This window comes from Cyprinus carpio, chromosome A21, assembly GCF_018340385.1.
Source record: "Cyprinus carpio isolate SPL01 chromosome A21, ASM1834038v1, whole genome shotgun sequence".
Classification (NCBI taxonomy): Eukaryota; Metazoa; Chordata; class Actinopteri; order Cypriniformes; family Cyprinidae; genus Cyprinus; species Cyprinus carpio.
Genome location: NC_056592.1, coordinates 19,024,226 through 19,044,916, shown reverse-complemented (window position 1 = coordinate 19,044,916; position 20,691 = coordinate 19,024,226). Strand labels below are relative to the sequence as shown.

The 20,691-nt window shown below is 35.2% G+C and overlaps 1 protein-coding gene across 1 annotated transcript in view; it reads left to right on the top strand.

The window, feature by feature from the left end:
- LOC109045671 (G protein-coupled receptor kinase 6-like) overlaps nucleotides 1-20,691 on the top strand; it is a 62,065-nt gene that overhangs the window by 787 nt on the left and 40,587 nt on the right. Inside the window, 1 exon segment of the mRNA XM_042711191.1 lies at nucleotides 4,780-4,875. Within this exon segment, the coding sequence (XP_042567125.1) occupies nucleotides 4,780-4,875 (96 nt within the window).

Here is a 20,691-nt window from a genome sequence, read left to right as displayed (position 1 = left end):
TTTGAAAGTGTTTTTTATTTATTTATTTATTTTTTATTGTTAACGGCTACCTAGATGGGTAGACATTTATAGTCAAAAATTCTGTCTAGTAGGGAGGTTCAGTTGTTGTTTTTTTTCGGCAGGTGTATTTCTCAAACATGAGGGAATCCTGCTGTATTTTCTTGCGTCCGTGTTCGACCATTCTTGGGCGGCACACTTGGGCTACTACATTTGTTGTAGTATACCGTAAAGTTGTATGACAAAATTTACCATGGCAACCCTAACGTCCATACAAGATCGTAGTGACTACAATTAATATTAATAAGTAAAATAATACATAGCCTACAATCTCCTTCAAACAGTGTAAGAGGCATGTATATGTTAAGTTTTGTAAGTGTACATTGATTACAAATTACAAAACAGCAGTCGTTAACTGTATACTAAATATGACAGGCAATGTATTACATATAACAGTTGTTTACAATTCTCAAGACTTTAAAATTTTGTAAGCTAGTTTCAGTTTAGTCACTGCCATACGATTGCTTAACATGTTCTCTGATGACATTTAACATCAGCATACCAAGTAGGAAGAGTTGTATGTTTTTCTTCATGAAATTTTATTTTATTTTTGGAAACATGTCAGCATCTTATTAAGCTGTGAAGGACCTAAGGGATTTTTTAAACATGCTATTGATTACTGTAAAATAATTATGAATTCTACCTCATTCTGTAAAAACTAACAGAAAAAGTAACTGACAGAAATGTACTTTATTCATTGTACTTTTGTGCAGTAAACTTCCATTTAAAGTGCATAAAGGTGCGGTCACATTTACCATTGCTCTGTGAATTTTTGTGAATGAAATCCAGTCATTCTAATAGTAATCTGCATGATAGGGAGATTTTGCTTGAAGGCAAAAAGTTCCTCACAATGCTGGGCTCATCTAGTTTTGCTCTAGTTAAAGTTTCTCAAGTGAATCCGCCAAACTGACCAACAGCTGCTTGGTTTGAAAGTGACATTAGTGTTAGCTATGCCTTATATATTGCTACACCATTGACAACTGACAATGGACCTTTTTTTTTGTCCACAAACTTTTCGCTAATCTGACCGCACAATAAATGTCACGGATTTTAACTGCTTGTTTATTCCATTTTATTCTCTTCACATCCTTTCTTCGAACAACATGACAGGTTGTAGTCATGTGCATTTTTGTTTTCCTTTTTTTTTTTTTTTTTTTTTTTTTTTTTTTTTTTACAATGGGAGTGTTTCATATCACAATCCTGTCAGGGATTTATAAGTCTTGTTCCATTTTTGTCTCTGAAGCACAACAAGGAAGATGAGTGTTTTATATGATCTGTTCTGTTCTTTATTTTCCTGTTGATTTATATTGTGAATAATTTGATGAAAATGGGGCCTTTTTGGTAGTGCTGGAAGCAAGTTTTGCACACAGTGAATGAAACCCGTTCACCTCTGCACTGATGCTGCATAGACAATACATTTCTCAAGCCATTTACATCTTGGCAACTTCCCAAGTTGGGAAGTTGAGGTACAGTGCCCGGGCTTGCAGAACAGATTTTGATTATGTAAGATAATGAGGTTTCACAGCTGGGCTCATCTAGTGTCTCTCATATGGGAAAGTCTTTGTTGTAACATACAGTTGTGTTTTGAACTCTTATCAGAGTCAATTACAAGCTTCTCCTGTACATTTGTAATTAAAGTCAAGTCAAGTCACTTTTATTTATATAGTGCTTTTAACAATACAGATTATGGCAAAGCAGTTTTACAGTATTAAACAGGAAAATAGTGTGTCTATAATTCAAAATGACAATAGTAAACCCTCAATTTTCAGTTAGAGGCAGTTCATCAATGCATTCAGTGATGTCATCATCCAGCTCAGTTCAGTTTAAACAGTATTTGTGCAATCAAGTCGACGATATCGCTGGATATTAAGTGTCCCCAACTAAGCAAGCCAGAGGCGACAGCGGCAAGGAATCAAAACTCCATTGGTGACAGAATGGAGAAAAAAACCTTGGGAGAAACCAGGCTCAGACAAAACCAGCAGCACCTGGGCCAGTCATTCTAATCAGGGAGCCCGAGCTGTCCTGATGACATTAGCTTGGACTGTCGTGAGCCAGCAGGACATTCTCATGGCATTGGCTAATTCTTTTACTGAATTCAATCCAGGAAAGTAGTAGATATGACTTGGACATAGATAAACAACAAGGATCTTACACCAACTCATGTTAGACTGGAAGATGTCAATATGAAATTAAAAATTATTTAAGCATTTTATCACTGATAGCTATGTGTTTGTTGCCCTTTAGCACTTCCAACATATGCAAGTGTGTCTTTTATTCTTGACAGAGTTTGTCATCAACACAAACACTTTTGGCTGCATTTAAATATAATGAACATTTTGCATAAAATGTTATTTATTTACTCCATCAGTCTCTTAAAGAGCCCTCATGATGGCATGCAAACTGTAATATGTAATGTAATTGTGATGTAATGCATTGCGATTCAAATGGCTTAAAGTAAAAGTTACATTAGTGTGGTTAAAGGAGCTGTATGTATTTTATCATGTGTGTGTATATATATATATATATATATATATATATATATATATATATATATATATATATATATATATATAATATATATATATAATAATTTATATATATTTGACTGTACATCATTATATTGAAATATAAAATCTCTACATTACATTAGATGTTTTTGAAAGGAAATTATACTTTCATTCAGCAAGCATGCATTAAATTGATCAAAAGTGACAGTAAAACATTTTTGTTACAAAATTCAATTTCAATTCATGTTTATTTATTTATCGCTTTTTACGATACAAATCATTGCAAAGCAACTTTACAGAAAATTAAGTTTCTACAGTATTTAGTAATAGCTTATCAGTGGTGACTGTCAGTTTATGTGCATATGGCAGAAATTTTCGGAAAAATTAATACAAGATGTAGTCAACCAGATGATGAACACTATTAACAGCAGTTATTATATGATGCAATCACACTTGTAGCAATTTTTTGGAGTTCTGTATGTTGTTTCAGGGTTAACATTTTAAATGAAATCTTAACAAAAGATTTCTATAAACATTTCCTCAAAGCAACTTAAAATCATCAAGTCAAGTCAAGTCACCTTTATTTATATAGCGCTTTAAACAAAAAAGATTGCGTCAAAGCAACTGAACAACATTAATTAGGAAAACAGTGTGTCAATAATGCAAAATGACAGTGGCAGTTGATCATTGAATTCAGTGATGTCATCATCTCAGTTCAGTTTAAATAGTATCTGTGCAATAATTTGCAATTAAGTCAACGATATCGCTGTAAATGAAGTGTCCCCAACTAAGCAAGCCAGAGGCGACAGCGGCAAGGAACCAAAACTCCATCGGTGAAAGAATGGAGAAAAAACCTTGGGAGAAACCAGGCTCAGTCGGGGGGGGCAGTTCTCCTCTGACCAGACGAAACCAGCAGTTCAATTCCAGGCTGCAGCAAAGTCAGATTGTGCAGAAGAATCATCTGTTTCCTGTGGTCTTGTCCCGGTGGTCGTCTGGGGATCTGTGTCTGGGGCTCTAGTTGTCCTGGTCTCCGCTGTCTTTCAGGGCTGTAGAGGTCCGTTCTTTGTGCTGATCCACCATCTGGTCTGGATACATACTGGATCCAGGTGACTGCAGTGATCCTCTGACTTGGATACAGACTGGATCTGGTGGCTACGGTGACCTCGGAATAAGAGAGAAACAGACTAATATTAGCGTAGATGCCATTCTTCTAATGATGTAGCAAGTACATCAGGTGTTATGGGAAGTGTTCCCGGTTCCGGTTTACCTAATTAATGCAGCCTAAAAATCCTTTTAATGGATTTGGATATTAGAAGCATATTAGTGTGTTATGTGTAAACCAGGTTAAAGAGATGGGTCTTTAATCTAGATTTAAACTGCAAGAGTGTGTCTGCCTCCCGAACAATGTTAGGTAGGTTATTCCAGAGTTTAGGCGCTAAATAGGAAAATGATCTGTCGCCTGCAGTTGATTTTGATATTCTAGGTATTATCAAATTGCCTGAGTTTTGAGAACGCAGTGGACTGTATTTTTGATCAAATGCAGGCTTGGTCAGCATTAGAAGACATCTTTTAAAACCATTTAAATAAAAATTTAACTGACCCAAACATGAAAGGTAATAAGTATAAAGATTCACTATCTCCTATACTTCTGTCATTATCATCATGTAAATCAAATATTTTTCCAAAATATTTTCATTTGGTTATGCTGGCACATCTCTACTAGCATGGCACAATGACAGTTAAAAAATTATTTATGGATTTTTAAATCATGATGAATGAGTAGGTTTATGGAGTGTCATTACCAGAATAGCTTGTATTTAAGAATTTTAATTTCAGAAGCAGTCAGTTTCTTTTTATTTCCAGTTCAATCTAACTGGTTTGTTAGCCAGTATGAGGCTTCTCTTAAAACAGAGAAATGTCATTATCATCACACAATATCAAACATCCATCCAAACTATCACACATTATACCAGAATCCACTTGATAAATGTAATAATGTAATAAATATATATGTTTTAAAATTGATGAAATGGTTTAAAGAAGTCTTATTTTTCAAGCTTTCAAATGTGCCTTAATTAAAGAATCACCTGTATATTATTCACATTATAAAATGATTTAAACTTATTCATATCCCATGTCTTCGAAAGCCCACCTGTGTTAAGAGCCTGTATGCAGTTCCTGCCTCTAATTTGATCTTTGCTTGATTCCTTTGCAGGAGGGGGAGGGAACAGAAAAGGCAAGAGTAAGAAATGGAAACAGATGCTTCAGTTCCCTCACATAAGCCTGTGCGAGGAGTTACGTCAGACTATAGGTACACGTCGTGCTTATATCACACATGTTATATATGTACTGATATGTAACTCACACTTATGTCATATGAACAAATGTAGAAATAATGTTCATTCATATAGAATCTATATTTTCTTATATTAATATATATTCTTTAATTCTTAAATTTGGTAATTTTAAAGGGTTCTTCTTATGCTATTTTTTACAAGATGTAATATAAGTCTCAGGTGTCCCTAGAATGTGTCTGTGAATTTTCAGCTCAAAATACCCAACATATCCTTTATTACACTATGCTGAAAATACCCCTGTTTGGGTGGAACTTGGCCTCCCCATCTAACAGTCGACTGAATGTTAGTCGACAAGAAGAGGTTTAGTCGACCAAAATTTTATTTGTCGGTTAATCGCAGGGAAAAAAAATGTCTTTGTCTGTGACAGACAAATCGTTAACAGCTGGTCCTTGAGTGTTATTACAGTGTTATTGGGTATGAATTTGACTGAATCATTCATCGACCTCAAATAAGGTTTATCATTAGAAACTGAAACATGTAACTAATAGCAATTTTACATGGCCACTCACACTAACGTTAACATAGATAAATGTGCACACATATCGAAGTGTATGTGCGGAGTGTGGAAGCTATTAGCGAGCTTATTGTAGGACATGGAGGCAGCGACATGATTACTTTTTCCCGATAACAGTAGAAATAAGTAAAAATAAGCCATCATTTTTGCTCATACAGATAAGAGTAACATAGTCTTTAAATGCAAATGATTTGCTGATTCTTATAGTGTTGGGCAATATACTCCATAGTCATATCTTCCTTTTCTCTGCCTGTAAGATCACCAATATGAAATATTATCATGCTAATTTATTTCATTACTTACTTAGATTCATAGCCAGAGAGTGAACCAACTCCAGGGTAAGGCTAAAAGCAGCCTAATGTTAGTGTGATCTATTAACTACACATTATATCTTTTTAATAAAGTAGCATTTGGATGTCACGTCATAAAATATTTTTAATATGACTGAATTTGATTTTTAATGTAATTTAAAATAAATTATTTAAGTTACTAATTATAATGCTTACATTTCCTCAGTTGTTCAAACAGCAGCTACAGAAAACGAACAAAGAATATTTACATTACCAAAGAACATCATCCTGACTTCAGTCTAGCACAAGTTTATGCACTTTAAAAAACACACCCATTATAATCAATGAAGCTAACTACAAATGATGAATAAATCTCTTATACATACATTGCACGTACATCTGCACTTTGTTGTTTACGATGAGAGAATTCGCGAGAGAGCATAAATCAGTCAGTGAGCACTCACTGAACAACAAATCTCTGGTTTCATTGATGACTCACCTGAACAAATTTGATTGGCCACTGCATTCATAAACTTAACTTATTCATGTGTGATTAGTTATAATGTGCAGCACTGTAAAAACGTGGAAAAAGAAATATGATGGAACAAATAAGCCCAAATAGTAATTAGATAACAATACTAGCCTGATAATAAAAATACTCAAGTCAAGTCACCTTTATTTGTATTGCGCTTTATACAATACTGGTTGTGTCAATGCAGCTTTACAATGTCAAACAGGAAAATAGTTTGTCAATGACGCAAGAAGACAATAACAGAGTCAGAGTATCATCAGCATAACAGTGAAAGCTAACACCATGTTTCTTGATGATATCTCCCAAGGGTAACGTGTTAAGTGTGAAAAGCATAGGTACTAGTACTGAGCCTTTTGGCACTCCATACTGTATTTGTGATCGATATATCTCGTCATTCACTGCTATGAGTTATGAACCATAATAGTTATAATGATCATCTTGCTATCATCAAAAGCATCAGCCACAGGTGATATCTCTGACTATCATCGATACACAATACTATCATCTATCGGCACAATCCTAGATCCCTGTCCCCCATTCCAGAAGAGGGGTGTGTCTTTACAGCAACAAACAACAAAAAAAATATCTGTTTGTTTTTGATTATCTCTATTTCGCTCCCTCACATGACGTTGCAAATTAATTGGCCGATTTTTGGCATTTTTTTAATTAATCGGCATCGGCCAATTGTACTGCAAATTTATAGGCAGGCACCCCTGCGGGCAGCTAAGTGTTGTCAAGGAACTCCCTCTGATGCTGCGTGAGAGACGGAGCAGCTCACACTTTGCAGCAGCGGGTTGTTCACACACAGTTTCATCTAATTGCAGGGAAAAACAGCCCGTTTCGACAGCCCCAACTAGAATTGATGCTGGAAAGTTATCATATTCATAAGTGAAACAAGTCATTTGCATGTGAAAGTTGAAACACTTTCAGACTCAATTCAGACTAAACTTCTTGGCAGACTATAATGTGTACGTTAACTTGGCCATCGCACTGCTAAAGGTGCAGTGTGTAAATTCCAGGGGGGCAGGGTTTCATATTTTATTGAAGCATCCCCGGGCGCCGCCATTGGCTAGCAGACCCCCACCTGCTGTTAGCATTCCATTGACTCCCATTCATTTTGGCGTCACTTTGACAGCATATAACTTTACATCTGAGATGTTTAAAGATTCCATTTGTCCATTAATTATTTCTTAAGAAACACGAAAATGTATAAAAGGCTCCATTACCTTGTATCTTACGTTATGGCCCCGTAGAAGCAGTTTTTGTAAAAATAGGCTAACGATTGCATCATAACCTGTGACTCTGTCGCACAGTAGAGAAATTACCGTATGGACAGGAGGAGTACGCTCGACCCCCAGGAAGTGCGTGCTTCTAATTGACTTCACTTGTCTCTGTTGAATCCAATGGGGTCATTTCTTTTACTGTCTATGGTAAATTCTAGCGGCATTTAGTGGTGAGGTTGCGAATTGCAACGGCTCAGTCCCCTGCTCACCCCTTCTTTTTAGAGAAGCTACAGTGGCCAACACAGATAAAGATGTCATCGGTAAAGACAGCAGAGAGCAATGAGATTTCTTTACAAAGGTAAATTAAGGAATTACATTTACTTAATTATTCAATAAATCGATGTTATTGCGAATGTTAATATACTTGTTATTCATTGTGTCAGTGTTTTATTCGCAAGAACAACAAAGTGACGAAACACACTCTGTAGAGCAGTTTGTCAGTTTAGGGCTACTGTAGAAACATGGTGGCGACTTCCATATAAGGGGAGACGTGGTTGATGTAGATAGAAACCGCTCAGTCTAAGGTAATAAAAACATGACGGTTTATTAAGTAAGGTCTTTATACACCTCTGAAAACATAGTTATGTGTTTTATATTGCATTTCTGTAAATAGATCATTGTAAATATTACACATTGCACCTTTAAGCAGTTAGGAGCAGCAGGCTGTGTAATATGTGTGAAATTGTTTGTTTTTATCACTTTATGGCCATTTGACTTATAGCAGTGTCCAGTGTTTCCTATACAGTTATTTGTGACGGCTTGTCACTATATCAAAACCGCCACAAATAGATTTTCCAAAAGGCTTATACTTTGTTGAATAAAATGAGCGCTTCATGTTTTAGAATTAAAATGCAGCGTGGGTGTTTTTATATGAATGTATCTTTGAAAAGAACCGACTGTCTTCAGAAAAGCTTCAATGTCATTTTCATTTCATCTTTCCTGTAATGCCTGATAAAGTAGCATTTGTAAGCAGTGCTTATTTGATTATAGTGTTACAGGAGAAACCGCTATATCTCCGCTCCAACAGTGCCTCCTGCTGGCAGAGAATTAATTTGCAGTCTGTGGGTGCTTCAGAACTGTTTTTTGAAGGTGCTTAAGTAAGGAAAAAAAAAAAAAATAAAAAAATAAAAAAAGCGTGCTTCAGAACTGTTTTTTGAAGGTGCTTAAGTTTTGAGCCATGTATTATTACTCTAAAATTGGGCTACTACTACTATTACTATCTTGTACCCTGCAATAATAATTTGCTCAAATTCACTTTTATACTGAGAATAACTCTCTTTGGTGTCGACTTTGTTTTTTGTAAGTTTGCAGAATTTTTTCATGCACAAAAAGCAATATTACGAACTAAAGGAAGTTGATAATGTAAAAAAAAAAAACAGTTTAATGGTGTCTTGTAAAACTGAATGTATGTTATGTAGAGCAATATGGTGACATGCAAGGGAAATTAGCGAACAATACATTGAGCAAAAAAATATATACAGTAAACATCAAGCCCATATCTACATACCTAAGGGTTAGAAATTTTGACTTGGGGAAACCAGTGGGCAACCACCCAGAATACTTTAGCAACCTGCTAAAAAATCAAAAACACTGTGAACTAGGTTCACTAGGAACACAGAGCCGTAGATCACTGACAATCTTTGCAATATCACATTAATAATCGCAGATGAATCGCCTTCGATTATGAACGCGATATTGCTTAGCTTGTCAGTCATCTACGGCTCTGTGTATTAAATGCCATTCCATCTGAAAGCATGTGCTCACAGAACCAGCTTTACTGACAAGATGCGCATGACAGTCGCATGCGATTTATTGTGCATCCTTATTGTAAACACCTTAGCATGCAGATAGTAAATAGCCTTGCAACCTCCCACAACACATTAGTTATTATTAAATTATTATTATTTTAAGAGGTCTTTCATTTGGGGATGGAAAAACAGGAATATAAATGTGAGCGCTGAGCATTCAAAGTCAAAACATGGAGCTGTTGCACATTTCACAGGCTTGGTGGTTAACAGCAGTTCGCAATAAATTAATACTGCACATTTATGTAAAGCGATTGCTTACTGTAGATGGTTTTAAGAGTGCATATCTCCCTCATCATTTTGAATGAACAGCGGTTTTGCAGTTGAATGTGTGTCCCAGCCTGATTAACTGAGGTGAGATGATTTAGATTATACGGGTTTGATCTGTATGGAGGTACAGTAGAGGTGGAAAGTAACTAATTAAAGATACTTTTGTTACAGTACTTGAGTACATTTTCAAAAAAAAATCTACGTTCTTGAGTATAATTAAATTATGGTATTTTTACTTTTACTTGAGTAGAATATAGCTAAAGTTTATAACTTCGCTACATTTATTTTTCACTAAAAGTACAAATTACAAAAAAAAAACTGACAAAGTAGGTTCCGATGGAGAAGAGCGATCCGATGTTTGACGGTCATTTTGAATCAGCATCATTAGCATTTCAGTATTTTAGTGAATGCGAGCTATGCTCTGATTTTAAATCAGCTCCTGAAATGGGTCAGACTGTCGAAATTACACTGCAGTATAAGTAAATAGAAACTCAGTTGATAGAAGGACGCAGTTATTGCATGGATGGAGCAAGAACAATTTAAGTGTCTAAAATACATGCACATAGTTCAGTTGAATGGTACAAATCGCCCTCTTTAACAGTGCAGTTGAACTAACTGTACGAAGCTAAAATAACCTCAACATTAACAACAACATTGAAATAAGAGCCCATGCATTTTATGTGTATCTGGCTGATAGATGAACCATGATTTATGTCAATCAGATGCATTTGAAATCACTTTTTCCTATGTGCGTGCTTTGGATGTGTGAGCACATGGGCGAAGAAACAAGATTCATAACCAAAACGAGAAGGTTATGGACATTACACACTAAACACACTCATGCAGTAAATGTTTTATTCATACTTGAAGCCGGTGGGTGCTCTCGTGCAGAAAGTCCAAAACAGTCTATTAGAAGTAATAATTTATGACGTGCAGGAAATCCCTTATATGGCCAAAGGCATCCTGCTATTGCTGTAGCTAAAAAAAAAAAAAGTCATTTCAGGTCATTTTGAGGTAATAAATATAATATATGAATAATCCAGTACCAATTGACATAACATTTAAAACAGCATAGAAACTAGTCTGCCACTAGTCTGTGTCTGTATAAACCAATTCTAAAATTGTCATTAGGAAAATACAGAAAAAGTATTAGAATACAAATTATCGGTTATTATCCAGAAGTGTATTTGATTTCTTATCCAATTAAAATACATAAGAAAAAATAAAGCCTGTCAATTAGACAAGTCAAAAGTTTGTTTGTTTTTTTCTTCATTTCTGTCCCCCATTTATGTGTTTTCTCTGCTGCACACACATCCTTGTTTTACCCATACCCCACATTATTTTTTTACTGGCACCTTTCTATTCACACTGTTTTAAACCCTTTCTTATCTTTTAAACCCTTACTTACCCTTCTTTGCTTTTGCCCTTCTTAAAAACAACAACAGAATGTTATACATGAATGTACTTTTCAAAATTAGTTATAAAACAGTTGCGCCTGGCAACAGGAATAGTGTGTTTGCTTAACATAGCGTCAGACATGACAATTTATGAGACCAATATCACGTTTTGCTCCAAAATCACTATATAACATCAGTCGTGTTTGAAACAGTTAGCTTCTGTGGTTCCATGTTGCTTCTTTTCACAGTGAGACAGAAAATATTCTTTATAATAATGTTTACTGTGATACAAGCTACGTCAGTTAGTTTATTGTCTTCCACGTTTCATCGGTCAAAGCATCTCTAGCTGCATGTTATTCAGCTGTAGTGATATCTGATGCATTTGTCCATATAAGGGATTTCCTGGGTCTCACTTGTGAAACAGACATTAAAGTACATGAGTGTTAGGGTTAGGGTTAACCCTGCTCCATAATGCACACATAATCTCATTTTGGGTAAAAATAGAAAAATAAAACTAAAAAAACTTTTAACAAAGTAAATTGAGTAGTTTTTCAACAAAATACTTCATTACTCTTACTTGAACCAAATTAAATTACACCACATTTACCAATACTCAAAAAAACAATTCCTTAAGAATCAATACATTTACCAAAGTACAATGCATTAATACACTTACAACCACTAACATACAGTAAACTCTGTAGGTACCCTATGAAAACCGGAGCTTTTAACGGCAGCTACAGGGACATAATGACTTTACCAATTGGTGATTGGCTCTTTTATTTAGACTTATTTGGCCATATTGCACTTTTCAATTTCTTCCATTCATATTATTACAAGTGAACCATCTTGGTCTTAGTATTTGGCACCACAAATGGTTGTTTCATTGTTACAATGATAATTTACTTGTGTAAATGAAAGTTGTGGCATCATTTGCAAGGACCTTCATTTACAGCGATATCGTTGACTTGATTGCAAATTATTGCACAGATACTATTTAAACTGAACTGAGCTGCATGATGACATCACTGAATTCAATGATGAACTGCCTTTAACTGTCATTTTGCATTATTGACACACTGCTTTCCTAATTGATGTTGTTCAGTTGCTTTGATGCAATCTTTTTTGTTTAAAGCGCTATATAAATAAAGATGACTTGACTTGACTTGACCTTGATATTTGTGTTGGGATGGGGTGTTTTTTGCAATCAGTGTTGTCTCGCATGCAGAGAATAGCATGCACAAAGGTTCCTACACAAAAAAACATTCCCATTTTCTTTTGTCTATCTTGCTCCTTCTGAGGGTAGTACATTAGTCCAGCTGTTTTGCAATCACTTTAAATGTCATGCATACATTTGCAGTATTGCCCAAAATTATGAAGTTATTATAAATGTAAACCGGGATGTTGAGAATGTAGGTTGGCCACAGAGTTTCATGCCTTCGTCAGCAACAAAGTACACGAGGTAAATGTGTGGCTGTTGTTGAGGAGAGGAAACTGTGGCTGGGCCAGAAAGAGGAAGTTAACTGTAATTTAAAAAAAAAAAAAATATGTTAGACACTTAACTCTTCTTAAGAAAAAAAACCTGCAAATTCTGCAGTTATCGTCTTTGATTTTACACCGGTAAATGAAAACTAGATATATTTTGGAGATACATTGTGAATTAAAATGTTTAGACATAATAGATTTTTATTTGTATGTTTGCCGTGTGACTAACTTTTGCTGAATCAGTTTCCTTTAGAAATCACATAGATATTCTTACCAAATCTACTGTTGCAATTTGCATCTGCATACTCTCCCCACTCCTGCACCTCCTAACGCAGTTCAATTTTAAAGAAAATTTACAATTCAGATAGGTCCAACATGGAAAAAACAAACAAAATCTGTTATGATTGATATTGATATTCTGGCACTGTAGATTTGTGTTTTTGACAGCTTAGATGTAGTAATGTCACTGGTAGAACAATGTCGTTGCAGGATTGTTGTGGAAGAAACCTGAGGTGTTACAAAACCACTCTTAACTTCTTGACCATTGCTGATGTGATCTTGAGTGTGTCCCTCTGTTCTCAAACCAAAAGCTTCTCATCTTAAATAAAATAAGTAAAAATGCTCAAATAGGTACAGCAACTAGATGTTCACATTTACTGTAAATGTTCTGTAAATTTAAATGTTTAAACGGCTGTGCAAAAGTGTGTGATGATTCAAGGATGTTGTGTGTGGTTTTACAACAAGGTGCACCTATATAAATATCCTGGAATATTTTTTATTTTTTTTATTTAATTTTTCTTCTGTCTGATTAGCTCATCTTCTCTCAAAAAGCTATGGTTTGAGTTGTAATTTATTTTTGTAACAGACGGTGTGGGATGAGTAACATTTTTAATTTGACACCTATAGTGTTAGGAGATTGTTCACACCCTAAGTCCATGTGTAAGCAAAGCTGCAGTATTAGTGGGGTTTTATTTTATTTATGCCACTAAAATTGTATACATTAAATGTACACAGATGCAGAATTGAGGAGAGGGGTTGGGGGTGGGGGGATTAAAAGTCCTTATTAGTTTAAATTCTATTTGAGGCCTTATTTAACCTAATGTCACCAGATTCTGCGGATGAGATGTGGTTAAGATGGGAATCAGCTGTGAGCCGCCCAGTAGTATAACTCGGGGAAAACATTGATTCTTGGATGTTGAAGAAAAGCTTCCTCTGTTTCCAATTATTCTGTTGTATTAGCATAATACCTGACATAACCAGAGTTAATTGGTGAAACTGGTTCAGAAGGAAACAGTCCTAAGAATATTAACCAACTTCACTTGGGCAGGAAGTGAAACGTGTGTGTGTGTGTGTGTGTGTGTGTGTGTGTGTGTGTGTGTGTGTGTGCGCGCACTGTGCCCATCATACATCTCAATGCCATTCTCATGTCATGCTCACTTACTTCCTGTTTCCTTTGTTATAATAACTGTCTCAAGCTATTCCAACAAGTTTTTTTTATTTTTATTATCATAATTATTACGAAGACCGATACCATTACACTTCTGTGAAAAATCCCATTTCCCATGTAACAGTGGTGCCTCTTAAGTGTAATGAGAATCACACTGGCTTCGCCTTAGGCGTCTGAAGAAGGAAACCTCAAATGGAGGTCCAAACAATATAAACATTGAAAATGCTCAAATGGATGCTTAAAAGAGCGCAAGACATAAAGGACCGCTTTAGGCATCTCTGATTATTTTAAACCTTTCAGGCCTGGGGTGTTCCATCCCATTGAATGTGCTCATTCAATAATACCCCTCTTCATCATTTTACATTGTGAACATGTCATATCTTGCCACATTGCTCCTAGGTAGGCTGAAGATCAGTCCATTCAATTTTTCTTCACTTTGTCAGCAGTGTTATGTCAAAATGTTCCTTATGAACAAGTCTGTGCCTAAATAACTCTGCTTTCTCTCACAGTTTTTATTTTGATAATGTGCCTCAATTGTGCTAAAGTACATGATGTGCATTCATATCCCAAATATGTCTAAACAACCTCATAAAACAAAATATCATGACTGACCATTATTATCATGGAGAGCCAGTCATTTGTTTACTGTTTCACCGATTCATCAAAATTTAACCCATTGTGCTTTATGTAGTATTCATAGTGCTCACTGCTTTAAAGAAAAAATTGTTGTCTTGTTGGTCTTTTATGAAAATATTAAGAACTTGCACAATATTTGAAACTACTTTAGTTTTCAGGATTGTCATTTAGGCTAGATAGGCAGCAAAAACTTTTAGGCTACTGTTGTACTATAGTTAATAACTTGCCAATAGCTAATGCAGTGTCGTGATGTGTTTATTTAATGAAAGTCACATTGTTGTGCAAGAATTGATCCCTCCACTAGGAATGTTTGTGCAGTATTTACAAAAAAAAAAAATCTCGATATTTTTTGGGATTTTGTTAATAAAAATGATTAGACTATTTTGCTGAGTGTGTTTTTGTGCTGGTCCCTTGGCTGATTTAGGCCAGTTCACAGCAGTGATAGAAATTAACACATTAAGGGACAGTTCTCTCCTAAATTAATTTCCAGGTGCATTTTTACCTATACTGTACAAAGGCATTTTCTCTAACTTTATTAAATTTATGTAATCTTTTATGTTAAAATGCATACATTTAATCAATAAATTAAATTAGAGTAATGATACACTATGGAGCTGTTACCAATGAAAATAAATCAGTATTAGCAAAATCCATTTTGCACTACAGAGGTGGCATAGAAGCTGCATCTTAAGTGGCATTTACAGTAGATGTATTCACAGACCGTTTAACCCTCTGGGGTCTAAGGGGTTTTGGGGGCCTGGAGAAGTTTTGACATCCTCCTTTTTTCAGTTGCTTATAAACATATAAATGGCTAAAGTCTAATAACACTGTAATCCTTACAAACTGGGATACAATAATATGGAAATAGCATGTATGTACATTGTGTTTTTGAGAAAACAACGTTTATGCATGGTTAGTGAAAAACTACAATTTTGAAGTCACTGAAATAAGGTCATAAAACACATACAGAACATTTGTTCACAAGACTGTCAAACATGGACCTTGTAGCCTAGAATTTTTGCTTCAAAATTATGTGAAAATCATCTTGTTTACTCACTCACAGAAAACAATAGATTGATTTAAATTTTCTAAGACACTTTTTGTTTTGAAAGGGCATATGCGAGTAGGCGTGATTGACCATGAATATTAGTGTGATTCACACCTGAGAAGACAAAGGCCCACATAATGAGCTGCATAATGAGCCTTTCAGCCAGGTGTGTGACCAAGAGGGAAGAGTTACAATAAAGAATTTGCGGACAAAATAAATGTATATATTTGTTTGTAGTTTATTTATAACATATTTAATTATCCCACAAAAAAACTTGAGATTCACTTGCGAGTGCTGTTAAACAATTTATTAGGAAAAATTAAAGCTGTCTTTCAAAGCTGAATATGAAAGTCAGTCACACGATCCTTCAGAGATCATTCTAATATTCTGATTTGCTACTCAAAAACATGAATTATTATTATTATTATATTATTTTTTTGATTAATTGAAAGAATAGCATTGTTTGTAACATGATTATTGTATTTATCATCACTTGTGTGCTAAATAAAAGTTTTAATTTCTGTATATATACTGAAATTAATTTCTGTATATATACTGACTGTATATATAGTGTTCCTGTGGCTCAGTGGTAGAGCATTGCGTTAAGGTTGTGGGTTTGATTCCCAGGGAACACATGTTAGGTAAAAGTGTTAGCCTGAATGCACTGTAAGACGCTTTGGATAAAAGCGTCTGCCAAATGCATAAATGACTCCCAGCTTTTGAATGATATAGTGTATTTTGTTACACTTGGAATAAGACTGGAGTAATGATGCTGAAAATTTAGCTTTGATCACAGGAATAAATTAAATTTTAAAATATATGCCAATAGAAAGCAGTTATTTAAAATTAGTAAAAATATTTCACAATATCACTGCTTTTGCAAATGCAGCTTTCTGTATTTTGGATCAAATAAATGCAGGCTTGGTCAGAAGAAGAGAATTCTTTACAAAAACATTAAAAATCTTACTGTTCAAAAGTTTTGACTGGTATTGTGTCATGTTGAAATATATAAATGAACGTCACATACTTCATATTAGATATAACGAAGGGAGACATGAAGGCTGGACATTGCGTTGTTTTCATATGGATTACTTTATCACAGAATATTTGTTTATAAGACTTGTTTATATTTTACTATAAGACTTTCTCAGTTTAAAAGTAGACATGTCAAGCTTTCTATAGATATATCTATAGATATCTATATCTATCTATCTCATGTCTCTGTGTCGAGTATTTGCTACAGTTACAGTTCATTTTAATGATGCGTTTCTAAATGAAGATCACGCAGAACCAAGGCGGCAGACAGCGCACTCTGTTTGTTTTCTTTTATTTTATAAATGCAATCTGGTTCTGCTCCAGATTAGTTTGGAAGTGTTTTTGTTGGTATTCTAACTGCATTCTATAGTCTACAGCATGCAGGCATGTTTAAAAAATTATTATTTATTTATTTTTATACATTTGTTGGCTAAATTAGTGTCATATGCTAATTTAAGCTCACACATGATTAAAACAGCAACTGTAATATTATTATACATTATACATATCACAAAAGAGAAATATTTAATTTGATCACTTGGAGCTTTTGTTATATAGTATGATGTGGCCTCATTTATTGTCATATACATTTTAAAATGCTCTCAAGGGTGAATTTGATATTCATAATTATATGACTCAATTCCTGAAACTAAATTTTCTTCCTCTCCACAATAAGCTGCAAACTAGTATTCAGGTCTGGCTCTATTCAATGCTAATTTTCATGATACAATCCTCAAGGATAAAAACAAGTCCTACTGTACTTTCTTTTTTGTGTTTAACATAAATATATTATTATGGATGTAAAATGGTTTGACTAATTGTTGGATTCTTCTGAAATGTTTTAAATAGTAATCACAATAATATATAAACATGAATGAATAGTGCAGATTGATACAAAGATTCATAGTACCATTTTTTTTTTCACATCTGTACACAAGACAGTGTTTCTGAGCTTGTTCAGTCTTGTCTAATTGTTGTGCTTAAAATCCATTGGTATTCTCTTGAAAAAGGTCATTCCGGAAAGCCTTGGGAATTTATCGCACAGTTGAGTGTAAAATTGTGATGACAGACCCAAAGGGAATTGAGAAAACATGTTTGCAATGACTTTTGTCAAAGGTCATGTTTGAATTGTTAATATGAGAATGTGTCTATATTTTTGCCATCGATTCCAAATTTTAGAGGCGTCTACATGACACTCCAGACCTGACTTCATCAGATTTTAAGACGTTTTGAAGCACAGTCGCTTGGTCTAGCACCTCAGGAAGCTCTCAGTTTCTGTGTTTAAATGCAAGAAACCAAAAAAAAACAAAAAACAAATTGCAAATGACAAATGCCTAGAAGCACACTCTAATCTACTCAGACATCTTCGGTTTTACTTTCTCTGAACACAGTCCTCTGTTACCAGACAGGAAGGCTGATTTTTCACTTTTGACAAAAACAAACCGGCTCAACATGCATCCATGCCAATGCACATATTCCAAACAGTCATTATGGGGCCCATGGTTTCCAAAAAAAAACAACAAAAAAAACAAAACAAGCTATAACACATATAAATACAATAGAACAAGAACAGTAAGTGATTTTTGCCTCTTTTTTATTATTTATTTTTTGGATGTTTGATGAAAACAGACTTTGGCTATATAAAGCTGTTGTCACTTTATTCAATTCAGACATCAAATACACTGAGATGCATATGATTTTCTTCCAATTGTTTACATTCACTTAAGACATAACTGTGTTTACAAGGATACTGGCCCAAACAAACATTTTAATGTAATTTTGCGCAAAAGACACAAAAGATAACTCAATTCTGCATTTGAGCACTGCCAAAGAGGCGACTTTCTGTGTCTGCAGTTTTGGTGTGTGCACACAAAAAACCATTTATCAGCCATTGCGTGAATAATGAATTGACTCCTTTGCATTTTTTTGCGCTTGAATGATTCAAAATTGCTTCAGTATTTAAATCGTTAAGACTTTATACATGTGCAAATGCTAAAATTTTGAAACGATAATTCTGTCCTGAGTGTCTTTCATGCGGTCCCCGGGCAATCAGGCAGTCCTTATTAAGACCTGATTTTTACATTTTTTTCCAGATGTTAAAAGTGTCTAATTTAAATTTACATAATAGTTTTTACCTTCTCTCTCTGACCAATAGAATGAAACAGGCTGTTTGTGTTATAGTACTTTTAAGATTCTATCCACCTCATTTTTCCCGTAAGAGCAGGCATGGCCATTTGTAAATTTGGCCAGCTAAAGTCAGTAAGCTAGAGTCTTTTTTTTTTTTTCAGCTAAAGTCAGTTCATTGATTCAGTGATGTCATCATCCAGTTCACCTCTCTTCCAGTAGTGTTTGTGCAATCATTCAAACATCCCCAACTAAGCAAGCCAAAGGCAAGAATGGCAAGGAACCAAAACTCCATCTGTGACAGAAATGGAGAAAAAACCTTGGGAGAAACCAGGCTCAGTCGGGGGCCAGTTCTCCTCTGGCAAGATGAAACCAGCATGGCGTGGTTTAATTCTAGGCTGCAACACGTGCAGAGGACTAGTCTGGTTTCCATGGTCTTGTGCCAATGGTCGTCAAGGTCTTCGCAGGGGATCTGTCTCTGGGGCTCATCTAGTTGACATGGTCTCCGCTGACATTCAGGGCTGCAGAGGCTGTCTCTAGGTACTGATCCACCATCTGGACTGGATCTGGGTGGCTACGGTGACCATCTGATCTGTATACAGACTGGATCTGTATGGCTACGGTGACCTCGAAATTAGAATGAAAGAGACTAATATTAGTGTAGATGCCATTCTTCTTGCGATGTAGCGAGTACATCAGATGTTATGGGAAGTGTTCCCGGTTCCGCTTGACCTAATAAATGCAGTCTAAAAATCCTTTAACAGATTTGAATTATAGAAATGCGAATGTGTATTATGTTTATGCTAGATTAAAGAGAATGGGTCTTTAATCTAGATTTAAACTGACAGAGGGTGTCTGCCACCCAAACAATGCTAGGTCGATTGTTCCAGAGTTTGGGCACTAAATAGGAAAAGGATCTGCCGCCCGTAGTTAATTTTGATATTTTAGGTATTATCAAATGGCCTGAGATTTTAAAATGTATACGGTGTTCAATAGAGAGCCAGTGCAGAGTTGACAGAACTGGGCTAATTTGGTCATACTTCCTAGTTCTAGTAAGAACTCTAGCTGCTGCATTTTGGACCAGCTGGAGTTTGTTTATTAAGTGTGCAGAGCAACCACCCAGTAAAGCATTACAATAATCTAACCTTGAGGTCATAAACGCATGAATTAACGTTTCTACATTTGACATTGAGAGCATAGATTGTATATATTTTTAAGATGGAAAAAGGTGGTTTAACAAATGCTAGAAACATGGTTTTCAAAGGAAAGATTGATATCAGAATTCTTAGAGTTTAAGTCTTGGAAACTCTTGCTCCGTTTATTATTATTATTATTAATATTATTATTATTATTATTATTATTAGGGCCTTAGCACCAATTGTGAGAGGACACTCTTGGAATTACTCTGTTTGTTCTCCAAAGTGAATCACAATTTTGAGGGCCTTAACATGCTCAAAAACTCATGAAACTTTGCACACATCAGAACTGGTAAAAATTTACATCTGATATGGGTTTCAGAATTGGGAGTGGCAAAATGTCTCGATAGCACCACTTACAAATGTTCAACGAAGCACACCTCCCACTATGTTTCACATACGTGTACGAAATTCAGTACATGCCTGTAATGTCCAAATACCTACAAAAAAGTCTCTTCGAGCAAAGTCCTAAACGCAACAGAAAGTCAGCCATTTTGAATTTCCTCTTTGATTTTTGTGCAGTTTTTGCCATTTTCAGGCCTAGTACTATGAACTCCCCCTACAGTTTTAAATGGACCATCTTCAAATTTGGTGAGTGTAATCATAAGGCCTTTGTAATGCTACAGTAAATTGCTAAGATCTTGAGTTTTTGTTGAAGGGTGTGTCCCTGGCACCCTGACAAAGTTTGTTGTTTCGCCATGAAAAAGG